We start from the raw sequence: 15039 nt of genomic DNA, 5'->3' as shown, positions 1-15039 counted from the left end.
TTTTTATGTTTTAACATTAACTTTCACCCCCAAATTGTATGTACAAAGTGAAACTTTATTATTTCCAAATCATACATTCCAAATTCTTACAATTCCATGAAACAGTAATGCATTTTTCTTTGAAAGAGAACTAATGTAATTTGCCTCTGATTTGAATTTAGCAAATAAAGAAATAATGCTGTTAGAACAGTGTTTTTCAGTTGAATTCCGTGGAGTCTGGATTCCCAGGGGAACAGGCCAAGGAGGAAGTGAGTGGGTGGGACATTGGCTCCTACTTAATAGTTGCACTCGTGCTGGTTTTATACGTTGGGACTATTCATAAGTTTTTATTTGAAGAAAGTGTCCAGCTGTTTAAAGAAATGTTTTTGCTTTTTAAAAGTGAGTGCAATCCTATATTAGAACGTTTTAGTGGGACTATAAGCCTTTTGTTTTGTAATAAAGATTTCCTCAGAACTTAGAAAACAACTGAGATCTGGAGAAGGGGAGGGTGGAAAAAAGGTTGAAGTCCTAGTCCCATTATGTAAGACTGAAGATTAGAGAGTAGAAAAGGAAAAGACATGGTTTAAATCGAAGAGGAAAATGAGAGAAGCCTCATGCATGGCATTTCTGCTGTTTTTCTTTCATACCTTCCTGCAACTTTTAATATATGCTCTTGTCTTAAATATACTAAGCATTGAAGCTTTCAGAAAATATTGGAATATTTTTTTAGGTTAAAGGCAATTGTTTCTTGCTGGCAGTACACAAAACCAATAAAAGCTCTTCTTTTCTCTCAAAACAGAATACAGTTACATCCTTCGGCACACAAGGGTTCCTGATAGAGGAGTGGGAACATATTCTTTGAAAAAAGTCTATTTGCCAAATAAACAAATGTAATTTGTTCCAAAAAAGTGTTATTAGAGTGGGGTATCTGCTGAGAGAATCATTTATTCAACCAATATTTATTAAACTTATGTTACATGTCAGGTGATGAACTAAGTTCTGGAGTCAGAGGGGAATCCCCTGCCTCACATATTAAGTTTTCATAATGAGAAGGAAGTTGTGTTAGCTATTTGCAAATAGTAATAATTTAGTACTTGTCTGTAACCTAGAAAAAAATATAAGTTGTAGAGAAAAATATGGAGGAGACAGTTTGTCCCACCTTCATCTTAGTTCTTACAGAAGTCAGTTTGCTGTACATTCCAGATGATGAGTGGTATAGATGGCTGAATAAATGACACTTTTTAGATCAATACCTGTATTCCCTACTTCACAGCACTAACATTTCTCATCTACTGAATGTTTCATTTACAGGTATCATTATATCTGATTAAATTTTTGTCTCAAATTACAAAATGATATGGATTAGGTTCTTAGCTCCTATTACCTTGAAGTCACGTAAATTGGTTTGATTTTGTTCCCATACTGCAGGAAGCTCAATGAAGCTTCTACTTGGTTCTCAAATAGTAAAGAACTAGCAAACACTGCGATACTTTAGAACTAAGTGGGTATTACAAGTGAGTTGGCAGTTCATGTTGGTATTTTGGTTTGTTATGACTGCTTAATTCAAAAGCATATTTGCAGAGAGGGAATTTGAATCAAGTAAATCAAAATAGTAAGGGTTTGATTAAAAAGTTAGCTTTCTTTAGCTTAAATGTTGATATTTCAAGGCCTACTGATATTTTAGTCATTTGTGGTTATTTTTGTTTCCTGTTCAGACCCCTGGGAATAAGAGAATAGTAAATAAAAGCTCAGAGTGCTTCTTGCATTTATTTTCTTTTCATTTATGCCATGTATTAGTGCACCTTAAAGAAACTGTAAACACGTGTAACTTGAACAGAATCACTATCAGGGAGAATTGTATTTCTGGACTAATCAATTTAAGTAATTCTTGTTCTAGAAATTATTTTTTCAAGTTTGATTAATTTATTCTTTATTTCATTATGATATAAATATTAACAGTGGAAAATAAGCTAAGAATATTTATTTGTATTACTAAAGTGAAATTTGGGCAACATTGTCATCAAACTGAGGTTGTATTGCTTGTTTTTGCATTTCCAATTTTTGATGTTAGCCACATTTAAATTGAGTAATTTACTTTTTCAGAAAAAAATATGCCTTCCAAGTCTGCAATGATTCTACACGTTTCAGTGAAGAGCCTTCAATAAAAGGCACTTCAATATTTTTTTTAATCAGTTATTGGTTATTTTAGAGAAAATATTAAATAACCTTAAGACGATTTATTCTTTTCTATTAACATTTAGTAATTCTTCACTTTTCAAATTGGAGATTGGAAAAAAATTCTTAGCTTATAGTTTATCGGTTCTGTTCTAATTTTCTCATATTACACGGGGTAATCATTCATGAATTAGGCCTTACTGTTTAGATAACTCAGGATTGTGGCTTATTCTTGGTGATCTCTACTGAGGCAAACAGCATGATGGGTAAGCTTTATTTTACTCAGTGCTCCCTTACTGCACTTTGGTGGTTGTCACCTGTCAGCACACTGAGTTTTAAGAGATAACTTGGGGTCTAGGAAATGTGAAATGACATCTTAGGTGGAAAAATTTGGGGGATTGCTTTTTTCAAATACTTAATCACTTTTGCCAGAAACTCATTCACTTATCAATAAACAGTCAATGTTTACCTGGATTCAGACAGTCAAAAAGAACTAATAAATAATTGTTTTAGGATTTTAATTGGATATGTACATATGTATTTCTAATTTTATTACCATATGATTCATCACTATCACTCATTCATTTATTCCTTCATTCATTTCAGGTATGCACTGAGGCATTACTATGATTTTATGCTGTGCCAGGCACTGAAAATGTGGTCCCTCTTCTCAAGGAACTTAGAATAATGGTGAAGGGAGTCAATTAAAAAATATTATGAAAGTGAATTGAAAAATTTAATGAGAAAATACAAGATACAGAAAGACATCCTACATCAAATCATTTTTAGCTAAGCTATGAAGGATAAGTAAGAATCAGTATAGAAAAATGGGATGAGATTGGAATTTAGAAAGAGATAATGTATATAAGAAATCTCTGAGATTTCGGAGAGCATGGTGTGTTTACGGACTGAAAGAAGATCGGTGTGACTCAAATGAAGGGAGGAGAATAGGGGGTGTTGAAGCTGAAAACACGGGCAGAAAGCACATCATAGAAGGATAGGCCATCATGTTAAAGATTGGGGTTCCACTGATGGGTGTTACCCAGGAAAGTGACAGAGGGCTGCTTTAGTAAAATAGGCAGTGGTAGTGGAGAGAGCTTGATGAATTCAAAAAATACTTAAGAGTAGAGAAGATTGTTTATGTTGATTGGGTATGGATAATAAAGGGAAAGAGGAGTCAAATATCACTTTCATGTTCTCCTCTGGCTGCACAAACTGAGACCAGAGGTACTGGAGAAAGAGCAGAGTAAGACAGGTAAATGAAGAGTACCAGTACTAGTTATACATATGGATGGCAAGTTTAGAATAGATGTTTAGGCTGGAGACAAAATTGTGACCATAGCGGAAGCAAATAAAGTCCTGGGAATGGAAAGTATCACCATTGAGAGTCCTGGAGGGAAAACAGAAGAGGGCCCAGGTGGGATTCTAGAACACCAACATCATTGCCCTTGATGTTTTCTACATCAGTTTATGGCTTGATGTGCATCAACACATGAGTTCCTTGAAGGCAGTTCCTTCTCTTGTTGACTAAAAGCTGTTTTGGCAATTAATATGGCTTTACAAATATTTGCTGAATAAAGGTGTAAATGAAAAGTGATATGTCAACCTATGATACTTTAAAAACAGTGATTTCAATGTTATTTTAGATATACACAGCCCTAAACAGTCTAATACTTTCTTTAGATAGTATTAATTATATTATACTTAAGAATTTATGCTGCAATGTAGTTATTGAGGCAAAGAGCTAGAGGAACAAAATACAAACAGCCATCAGGCATGGGCCAGCCCTCAGTTAGCTTTATGCTGTGATATAATAAGATATAATGGATAAAAGTGTAAATAAAATTACAAAATTGGACTTCTTTTGTTCCACATCAGTGTTAAAAGAAAGGGGGTGAGAGGTGGTAGCAGGATTTCAGAAAAGGAAATATCAAGGTGGTTTAAATGAATGTAAATCAATTTCATGGAGTTGAAGGAAGAAAAACATTTAAGTTCTGTTTCTTTCCCAAAGCCCATGGATTCTACCCGAAGAACTCTTTCTGGTGATCAACATAACCAATGATGAGGAAGTGGCAGTGAATCTAGAATCACAAAAGCTAGGTATTCCCCGTTGCTGTACCAGAGCAAACTTTAAGATTCTTCATGGTGGGATTGACATCCCACACATAAAGTTGTATCAATAGTACAAAGACTGTAAGTGATACTTATGGATCTTCTTCCATCCATTCTCCAAGACCTCTCCAGTTTCTGTTCAAGAAGGCTCACAGTGAAAACTGTACTAGCGTTAGCTGACCAAGATGATCAGTAGAATTGCGTATGTGCATATGAACAGTTTAAGACACAGTAAACCAGATAACTTTCTAATTGGTAGTGGGTGTCACTGTTTTTATTCCATATTGATTTCGGTTTGGCCAGAAAGTACAGAAATGACAGGACAAGGCAGTACGTACTCTACAGAGCAGGTAATAATCTCTCTGACGCTACCTGTCAAACCAGCATAAGTGAACATCTTGGTATTGAGCAGAGTTTCATAGATGACAGGGTATCATTAGGATACATGTCCACATATGTTAATAGAACCAGCCTCTCCTGGCAAAGGCTGCAATAAAGAAACAAGTAGGGGGCTTCCCTGGTGGCGCAGTGGTTGAGAGTCCGCCTGCCGATGCAGGGGACACGGGTTTGTGCCCCGGTCCGGGAAGATCCCACGTGCCGTGGAGTGGCTGGGCCCGTGAGCCATGGCCGCTGGGCCTGCACGTCCGGAGCCTGTGCTCTGCAGCGGGAGAGGCCACACAGTGGGAGGCCTGTGTACCGCAAAAAAAAAAAAAAAAAAAGAAACAAGTAGGAAAAGATTAGTGAAAGGTGTCTATTCCTGATGAAGTTTCATATAAATTCCTTCAGAGTTTCCCATGTACTTAAACTATTATTAAAGGCTATACTTTGAGAAAGTCTGGATTACATGTATCCGAGACAGATATTCCACATTCTTTTTTTTGTAATTAATTTTTATTGGAGTATAGTTGCTTTACAATTTTGTGTTAGTTTCTGTTGTACAGCAAAGTGAATCAGCTATACGTATACATATATCCCCTCTTTTTGGATTTCCTTCCCATTTAAGTCACCACGGAGCACTGAGTAGAGTTCCCTGAGCTATACAATAGGTTCTCATTAGTTATCTATTTTATACATAGTATCAACAGTATATATATGTCAATCGCTTTCTCCCAGTTCATCCCACCACCACCCCTTTCTCCCCATTGGTGTCCATATGTTTGTTCTCTACGTGTGTGTCTCTATTTCTGTTGTGCAGATAAGATCATCTATACCATCTTTATAGATTCCACATACATGTGTTAATATACGATATTTGTTTTTCTCTTTTTGACTTAACTTCACTCTGTATGACAGCCTTTAGGTCCATCCACGTCTCTACAAATGACCCAATTTCGTTCCTTTTTATGGCTGAGTAATATATTCCATTGTATATATATACCACATCTTCTTTATCCATTCCTCTGTTGATGGACACTTAGGTTGCTTCGGTGTCCTGGCTATTGAAAATAGTGCTGCAGTGAACATTGGGGTGCAGGTATCTTTTTGAATTATGGTTTTCTCTGGGTATATGCCCAGTAGTGGGATTGCTGGGTCACATGGTAGTTCTATTTTCGGGTTTTTAAGGAAAAAAAACTCCTCCATACTGTCCTCCATATCCACATTCTTTTCTGAGCCCTGAACTAATGACAGGCCCACATATTTGACAGGATGATGTTAAAACACAAAACAGCACAACAGGCAGCCTTTTCCCATGGGCGGAGTCTGCAGGCCCAAAGATTTCTGTGCAGGAAAGGAGGAACAAAAGAAGCTGAGCAGATGATCAGAGCAACATTTGTTTCTCCCAGATCTGGAAATCGTTATTCATACATCCACCTGCCAGTGGTTGTGGTCAACCATTTCTTGGTGTAAGAACTTATTTTCCATCTAAACTGGCTGTGGGCAGCACTGGTGATGCTGTATCCTGAATAGTACTGTAGCTGCTGTAATTGTGCATATTAACTGAGATAGTTAAACATGGTTCCATTTTTTGTCACATTTTTTCAAGTTTCAACTTGTAACTGAATTGACACATACACATTGGTGGCGAGATTGTGCCTGTGCCTTTTTTCTGTGTGTGAAAGCCTGTGCTTTACACTGCACTGCTTCGGGATCTCATTCAGAGGAACAGCGTGAACAGTCTTCACCGTTGTTGTGATGGTTGTAAATGGTCAAAATTTGCATTCTTAGAATTTTTCCATCCATGAGGTTTGCAAGTTATTCACTGAAAACATTCTTAAAATGGATGGCTTCTTGTTTGTAACCCAGCTGATAAAGAAGCAACCAAAGATTCCTGTTTTTGAACATACAACAATTCTCCCTACATACCTGTGCTGTAAATAATAGCATCTAAAGTGAAAAATTAAGAAACATGCCGTGGGGCTTCCCTGGTGGCGCAGTGGTTGAGAGTCCGCCTGCCCATGCAGGGGACACGGGTTGGTGCCCCGGTCCGGGAAGATCCCACGTGCCGCGGAGCGGCTGGGCCCCGTGAGCCATGGCCGCTGAGCCTGCGCGTCCGGAGCCTGTGCTCTGCAACGGGAGAGGCCACAACCGCAAAAAAAAAAAGAAAAAGAAAAAGAAACATGCCGTGACTACTTAGGGTATCCTTAGTACTTCGATTTAACTCTTTAATGGTTTTGGTATTTAAAAAATGTATTTATCAAAGAAATTTAGTTACAGCTGAACAGGTGTATATGTTGCTGAAATAAATGTAATTATCATAAGCATCTATATGAGCTGAGATTTTTATTTTGAAATGGGAGCTTTTTTGTTTCCATGTTCCTTAAAGTAAAAACTATTTCTAAAAAATTGCATGAGTTGTTAAGTCCTAAGTAGAGGAGGGAATAACTATCAAAGAGTTAGTAAGAAAAGACACTGAGGAAAGAACGAGCAGAACTCTGTAAAGTGATAATAAGACTAAATATATGTGGAAATGTTCTGACTGGGTATTTGCTATTAGAATAACAATAAACATATAATATACATATATATGTCACATGTATTTGAAATCTCAGACAAATAGGGTGAGTCTAAATAAAGTTATGAGATCTGTTAAGAAAACAGGATTTGTTTATAAGTAATGCTAATGCTACTGTTATCATCAACTTCCTTCTAACTTATGTATCACTGGCCACCTGTTCTAAGTAATTTGCATGTTCCTAGACAAGAAATGTTGTGAACAGTGATGATTCCATTTCCCCACTGTTAAAATTGGTTGTTAATTTTTCCTTGTTAGTTGATTATTTCTAATTATGATAATACAGCAGCTGTGGACAATGCCCTTTCTTTCACATTCTGTGATGTGTAAGTGACTGTAACTTGTTGAAACTCAGCCCTGGTATTGTGTTACTATTATTGCTCCTGGGGAGGCTTATTAGCTTGTCACAGAAGATGGAAGAAAAACCCGTCATTCTTTTTGGAATACGATGAGCCTTTGTCACCCACAATGCAATTAATTTTAAAAATAGAAAGAATGGCTGTGATATGATTATGATTAACCAGAGATGAGCTATTGTCCAAGTAACAGGAACTAATCGAGCAGGCCAGAGATGACCTACACAGAACCGTCAGTTTGCTGATTGCCATTTCTCTCTGAGTTTGATGAAATATTCATGCCTTCGCTCTCCTCTCTGCAAGCACTATTGATTTCTTGTGTAAATGCTGCTATATTTAGTCTAGACAAATGGAATGTGGATTGCTGCTGAATAAATTGGATGAAAGACTGGGATCTTGCCTGCCTCTTTCTCTCAGTCTTGGGCAATTATTTATAATCAAGAGCAGTTTTTGTAAGTCGAGGGTGATTTTTCACAATTTAGTGATTAGTCTCTGAACAAAGGCAAGCAGTTAGACACAATCATTTCTGTTGGGATAGCAGGTTAAGAAGTCAAATTACCCTTTGAGGCTTACACTAGCTGTTTTGGAGAGTTCTGGGGCTCTTTTTTCCTTATCTCTTTTGGGTTTTGTCCTTTTTTTGGGCGGGGGGTTGACGGTTATAGTTTATGGATAATAAGAATGCCAGCAACAAGAGACCCCAGGATCTCTTGAAACCTTACATTTTGCCTTTATAGGGTTAAATTTGTTTATTGAGATGTCCATGTAAAAACTAAGGCTTTAGTTTGGCCTTTTTAATGTAAAAGTGAAATATATGCTTAACAGCCATTGCTTTTGGTTGGAATAACGCCAACTCTATAAATTAACGCTCAAAATCTCACGTTACTCCAGAGCCTTAACTGAAAGTCCTACATTGGACCTTCTGACCAAGAGATCTTACAGGCCATCTTCATCAGTTCCAAACTTGTTACAATTATTATTTTTCCTTTTGTAAATATCATATTTTAGAAGACATTGTCCCCCAAACTATGGTTTATTAATAAATCGTTTTCCCATTTTCACTAAACTGACATATACAGCACTATCAGTGCAAGCTCTTCTGATCTGTACGTTGAAAAATCACCAGTGTCAACAACCAAGATTGATACCAGTTCCCCCACTCCACCCCTACAAGCTGACACACACACGTGCCTGTACCCACACATGCCTGTGTGTACACACAATTCAGATGATAAGCAAGACATTAACATTTCATTTAGTGTTTGAAGCCTTAACTTCTATAGACAGAATTTATGTTAAGCTTGATTGACTTCCTGAAAGTATCTCTTAAATTTGCATGGAATATTAACTTTGTAGTTTCCAGCCTGGACTCTTCAAATTTAAGTTACTCAGAGTAGGAGTCACAGCATTAGATACAATTTGTAAAAATATGGAAAAGTAGAAGGGGGAAAATTATTGATATTTCCACCCAAAATACAACTTTCTTTTGTTCTCTATCTCACCAGTCTTTGCTGGTAGAATTCAGAGACTAATACCATTAAATCTCCAGTAGAGTATATGCTCTATGAGGGCTAGAATTTTTTTGTCTTTTTGTTTTACTACTGAACCCAAACATCAAGAATCACCTTGGGAATTTAAGGTTCTCGGTAAATGTACATTGACTAAATTAACTTATTTTTAAAGAGTCATCATAGGGTATATATCATTTTTATTATTTTTCTTTCACTTAATGTTACAACAACATTTTTCATGTTCCCATAAACATTATTTTTAATGATTGCATATTTTTCCATGAAATGGATGTGACATATTTTACTAGACATTTCCTTGTAGTTGGTGATTTCAATTAAAATGATAATACTTCAGTAAACAGTATGACATTGAACTGTTTCTTCCTGTTAGTATTATCTCCTTAAGATATATTCCAAGAGTTGGCAAACCTGAATCAAATGGTAGAAATACTTAATGCCTCTTGACAGATGTTACCAAATTGTGATATCACGTATCACTTTTTCAGAAGTTTTAAACCAACTGGCGGTGCCACTTGCAACATATAATTAATTGTCTACTTGGTCATATGTTTACCCTATACAAGGGGATGTTGTACATACACATATGCATACATGTGAATCATATATATGATATTTAATCATCAGAAAATGCCTTATTTTTATTTAAAATTTTGCATATCTTTACTAGTGAAGGTGGATTTTTTTTTTAGTTGTTTGGCTATATTTCTTTGTTTTCTTGTTTTATAATTTTTCTAGATGTTTTAGTGTTTCTACTTTCTAATATTTAATAGAAATCATAAACAATTTTATTTTCATACTGGCTCCATATTTTTGTTTGGTTAGCCCCACAGTGTTGATGATTTATTTTAATACACAGGAAATTTCTGTTTTTACATAATTTTTTAGAAAAAACATTTATTGAGAGATGTGCTATATATGTTGTCAGTCTTTGAATGGATTATCACATTTAATCCTTTTAACAACTCTGTGTTGTTATTGTTAGTGGTAATTATCTCATTTTGCATATGAGGGAACTGAGACCTAGAGAACTTAAATAACACACTCAGGATAACACAGTTACCCTGAGGGTGACACATCCTTTTAAAAGTTATGGGAACAGGCATTTATATATTTTTTTAAAGATTTTATTTATTATTTATTTATTTTATTTATTTATTTTTGGCTGCATCGGGTCTTAGTTGTGGCATGCGGGATCTTTGTTGAGGCATGCGGGATCTTTCGTTGCGGCACGTGAGTTCTTCGTTGTGGTGCGTGGGCTTCTCTCTAGTTGTGGCGTGTGGGTTTTCTCTTCTCTAGTTGTGGCGCCCAGGCTCCAGGGTGCATGGGCTCTGTAGTTTGCAGCACACGGGCTCTAGTTGAGGCACACGAGCTCAGTAGCTGTGGCGCGCGGGTTGCCCCACAGCATGTGGGATCTTAGTTCCGTGACCAAGGATCGAACCTGCGACCCCTGCATTGTAAGGCGGATTCTTTACCACTGGACCACCAGGGAAGTCCTAGGCATTTAGATTTAGAGCAGAAGTTGAAAACTGGCAGCCTGAATATCAAAGTCGATTTATAGAAGCTTTTTTTTTTTTTTTTTTTTTTGGTTCCAATAGTTTTGAAATTTTTACAATGATTTGAAATTGAAAATTAGGTGACTTCTGTCTACCCTGGGTCTGTATTTTCTTTCTACTCACCATTTCCCACATTTTAGCATGCATATTTTTACTTTTTCTTTGGTAGGTCCAGTAGCCCTACAAATACATTATTTTAAAAGGTTTACTTCATAAGGAATATATGTTAGAATATATTTTCTGACTCTGATTACAAGCAAAAATGTTTGCAGGGCCTCCCTGGTGGCGCAGTGGTTGAGAGTCCGCCTGCCGATGCAGGGGATACGGGTTCGTGCCCCGGTCTGGGAGGATCCCATATGCCGCGGAGCGGCTGGGCCCATGAGCCATGGCCGCTGAGCCTGTGCGTCCGGAGCCTGTGCGTCCGGAGCCTGTGCTCCGCAACGGGAGAGGCCACAACAGTGAGAGGCCCGCGTACAGCAAAAAAAAAAAAAAAAAAAAAAAAAAATGTTTGCAGGTGTACAAATTTAGTTGTGTTAGAAGTTCTCTAATACAACGTGACATCTTTTCCCCGATAGAGTTGCAGTTTTTTGTCCTAAGTTGACTTGAATTCGGTAAGTGGTCCAGTAGAATAAGTTTTATGAACAACTTTGATATCCGTGAATCTTTGGAGTCATCTCTTTCAAAAAGGGAAATGTGGAAGATTTCACAGCAGAGTACAAATTGCTGGCTGAAAATTAGCCTGTGGTTCATTTTATCAAAACTGATATACAGAATACCTTTTACTATCCTTGTGAAAAAAAAGACTAGATTTGTTGATGTAAAATTTGTCTAATGGGGTATAGTGTCTTTCACTTTTCATTTGTTTCCAAGTCAGTGTGCTAATTTTCTATCCTCTATCATCCATCCTTTTTTTCTGTCTCTCCAGTTGATGTAAAGTCAGAGGTTCCTGTGGGCCTGGAGCCCATCTCGCCTTTAGACCTAAGGACAGACCTCAGGATGATGATGCCCGTGGTGGACCCTGTAGTCCGTGAGAAGCAACTGCAGCAGGAGTTACTCCTCATCCAGCAACAGCAGCAAATCCAGAAGCAGCTCTTGATCGCAGAGTTTCAGAAACAGCATGAGAACTTGACACGGCAGCACCAGGCTCAGCTTCAGGAGCACATCAAGGTAGCAAACGTTTCTTTGTCTCTGACCGTTGACTCAGGGAGCCTGCACCATAACATGGGCATAAGAGGGAGCAGTGGAGGGATATTTCACTATGAAAAGATACGGATGCATGGCTGGGAGGAAACTTTGATTGTACTAGTGAAAAACCTGGGTAAGTAAAAGGAATCCTGGCAAAAACCTGCTTTGCTTCTTGGAGAGGAGCCTCTACCACTCTTTTTTCTGTTAGTTTACAGCATCAATAGTAAGGAATAGTAACTTCCCACCCTTTTTAAGATTCTCTTCTACATGCTTTTGTCCATTTGCCCCATCTACTCTCCACCAAGAAGAAACACGAGCCTGGAAAGACCCATTTTATATTTCTAATAGCAAATCTATGGATACCAAGGGGGAAAGGGAGGGGGAGGGGGGGAATTGGGAGATTGGGGTTGACACATATACACTACTGTTACTATGTATAAATAGGTAACTAATGAGAACATACTATATAGCACAGGGAACTCTACCTAATGCACTGTGGTGACCTAAATGGGAAGGAAATCCAAAAAAGACCCATATATATATGTATGTATGTATACATATAGCTGATTCGTTTTGCTGTACAGTAGAAACTAACACGACATTGTAAAGCAACTATACTCCAACAAAAATTAATTTTAAAAAAAGAATCTGCATATACTATTTACCAGAGAGGATAAATTAATCCCTTTAAGTGAAGAGAGAGCCTTTTTTTATTTTTGTCTTTGGTCTATAAGTAGATATTCTGAGTGCTCTATAAGTAGGTGTTCTGAGTATGCCCTAATCTTCCTTATGGAAAAGACCTCATAATGTATACATTCAAAATAATAACATAATGAAAAGCTCAACAAAATTTTATATAAAGAAACTGATACATATATTTTCAGTGTTTTTATATAAGCCTAATATACTGTAGATAAGAATTTATTGAAACAGTTTTGGGAGTAGTTGACAATTTGAGACCCAAGTTGTTTAAATTATTCTAGGAGAAATATGTCCATATCCCACAATTATGTATGATGGAGTATTTTATTAGCAGTGTCTGTGTATCTGTTTATTCTCTTGTATCCTCAGAGATAAATATTACTTCAGCTTTATTTGTAAAATGTCTTTCAACTTCTTGTCAAAAATAATTAAAACAAAGCTATTTTGGTCTGACTTAGTAGATGTTTAATTTGAATTTATTATGACAGTAATATAAAGTAGCAAATATTTGTAATAAAAAAGTCTACTTTTATGTCCAACTCCTTCAAAAATAACCTATGTTAACTTATTAATATAATAAAGTATGTTATATTATTTCATTTTTATTATATTGTATTATAGACACTTGATTTTTTTTTCCTTTTGCATTTTTTAATTTATTTTTTTATACAGCAGGTTCTTCTTAGTCATCCCCATTTTATACACATCAGTGTATACATGTCAATCCCTGTCTCCCAATTCATCACACCACCACCACACCCCCCGCCACTTTCCCCCCTTGGTGTCCATACGTTTGTCCTCTACATCTGTGTCTCAATTTCTGCCCTGCAGAAATTGATCTTTTACTCACTTGCAAATAAAATGCAAGCACATTTATGTGGAGTTAATATAGATAACTAATCTATGTTAATATTATACAATTTTACCACATTGATATTACAGTGTCTGAGAGGGTAAAAATGCTTTTTCTTTCTTATATTCCTTGTTTTATATTTCCTTAGCCTGGAAGACCTATTTTAACTTATTTTCAGAAAAAGGCTCTTTGATACCTGATATAAAATGTGGTATTTTTTTCCTTTAACTAGTGAACTTTACTAAAAGACGCTTACAATATATTGACCCATAAGATACCTTAAAAATAAGAGTGAGGATTTTGTTTTAAGTTTCATATGGAATCCTGGTTGTATTTTGCAGTAAAGGAAACCTTCATTTAGTTTATAGACTTATTTTTGAGTGATTCTGGAACATTTTACTTCAGTTTGACCTTTGAAACAATAATAGTAACGATAATGTCCAGATTTCCTGCTTCATTCATTCTAGGCATGTTAAAATGGCAATGATGAATGAGTAAAATTTATATTCTTCCCCATACTTGAAGGTTTGTTTCATTTTGCTGTGGTATGCAAGTCGTGTTGCCCTGAATATAGGGCGATACTAATAAGTTACAGCTTTAGATAATTCTTTTCATTTATGTTTGATGCCTTTTGTAGTTGTAAAGATCAACATAAAATTTTTTTAAGTAATTAATTGTTTGATTTTACTCAAAAGTTAATAGTAGCAAGTAGGTAATTGTTACTTTACCCCAAACAAGGTAGTATATAGCAGGTTTACTGACACCTAGAAAATATTGGAAAAGGGGAGGGAGAAAAATGATTCTGAGGTAGCTAAGGAAAACAGTGTTTGGAATTATTTTCTAAAGTAATAAGTTGCTTTTTCAGAAACTAAAGTCATACTTAAAATTTCCCTTTAAGTTTAGGAAGTTTCTTTGCTTTAAAATTTTTTAAATTTTATTGTTTTATATTTTTTATGCATAGGACTAAAAGTTGATGCTTTTAACATTCATATAGATTTTACTTTTATGAGGAAGACACAGCATGATGCTTTACTTATATTAGTGTTTTGAATCTTTGGCTTCTATAATCATCTGTTGAGTTAGATGCTGTTATCCCATTTTTCCAGCTAGTAATCTCAGGCAGAGACACTGTAACTTGCCCAAGGCTACACATTCAGTAAGTGGGTGCTCCAGGATTTGTACTCTTGCCTCATCTACCTCCAAAGCTACTACTTCATTCTGCCTCTGTCTTGGACTGGAACATGAAAGTGGAGGAGTGATGTTTTGTTCCTTTTTTTTTTTTTTTAACCTCATTCCTGCAATCTTTGATAATGAATAGTAGCTGTGGAAATTAAATCTTGTGCTTTTCTAATTCCTAAGAGAGATTAATATTCAATTCCATTGGGGCTTTGGGTGAAGCAATAAATCAACTTGATCAACCCCAATATCTATATAGAATTAACATTTAAGGCAAAGTTTAAGCAGAATTATGAAATTTTTGGTTAGAATGGAGTATCTAAAAACACTTATTAAGAGACTGGTGGATCGGGCCTCCCTGGTGGCGCAGTGGTTGAGAGTCCGCCTGCCGATGCAGGGGATGCGGGTTCGTGCCCCGGTCTGGGAGGATCCCACATGCCGCGGAGCGGCTGGGCCCGTGAGCCAT

The 15039-nt window shown here is 36.5% G+C and overlaps 1 protein-coding gene across 10 annotated transcripts in view; it reads left to right on the top strand.

Annotated features, from left to right (window-relative positions):
* The window catches only part of HDAC9 (histone deacetylase 9), a 568543-nt gene that overhangs the window by 82347 nt on the left and 471157 nt on the right, over positions 1-15039 (top strand). For all 10 annotated transcript variants that reach the window (XM_082632918.1, XM_082632919.1, XM_082632917.1 and 7 more), the window contains exon 3: positions 11583-11824. In XM_082632918.1, coding sequence (XP_082489044.1) covers positions 11583-11824 — 242 coding nt within the window. The remainder of the gene's footprint in view (positions 1-11582; positions 11825-15039) is intronic.

The sequence above is a fragment of the Mesoplodon mirus genome (genome assembly GCF_964341445.2).
Source record: "Mesoplodon mirus genome assembly, chromosome: 9".
In the NCBI taxonomy this organism is placed as follows: Eukaryota; Metazoa; Chordata; class Mammalia; order Artiodactyla; family Ziphiidae; genus Mesoplodon; species Mesoplodon mirus.
The sequence above is the reverse complement of the archived record's forward strand: the minus strand, read 5'-3'. Positions and strand labels throughout refer to the sequence as shown.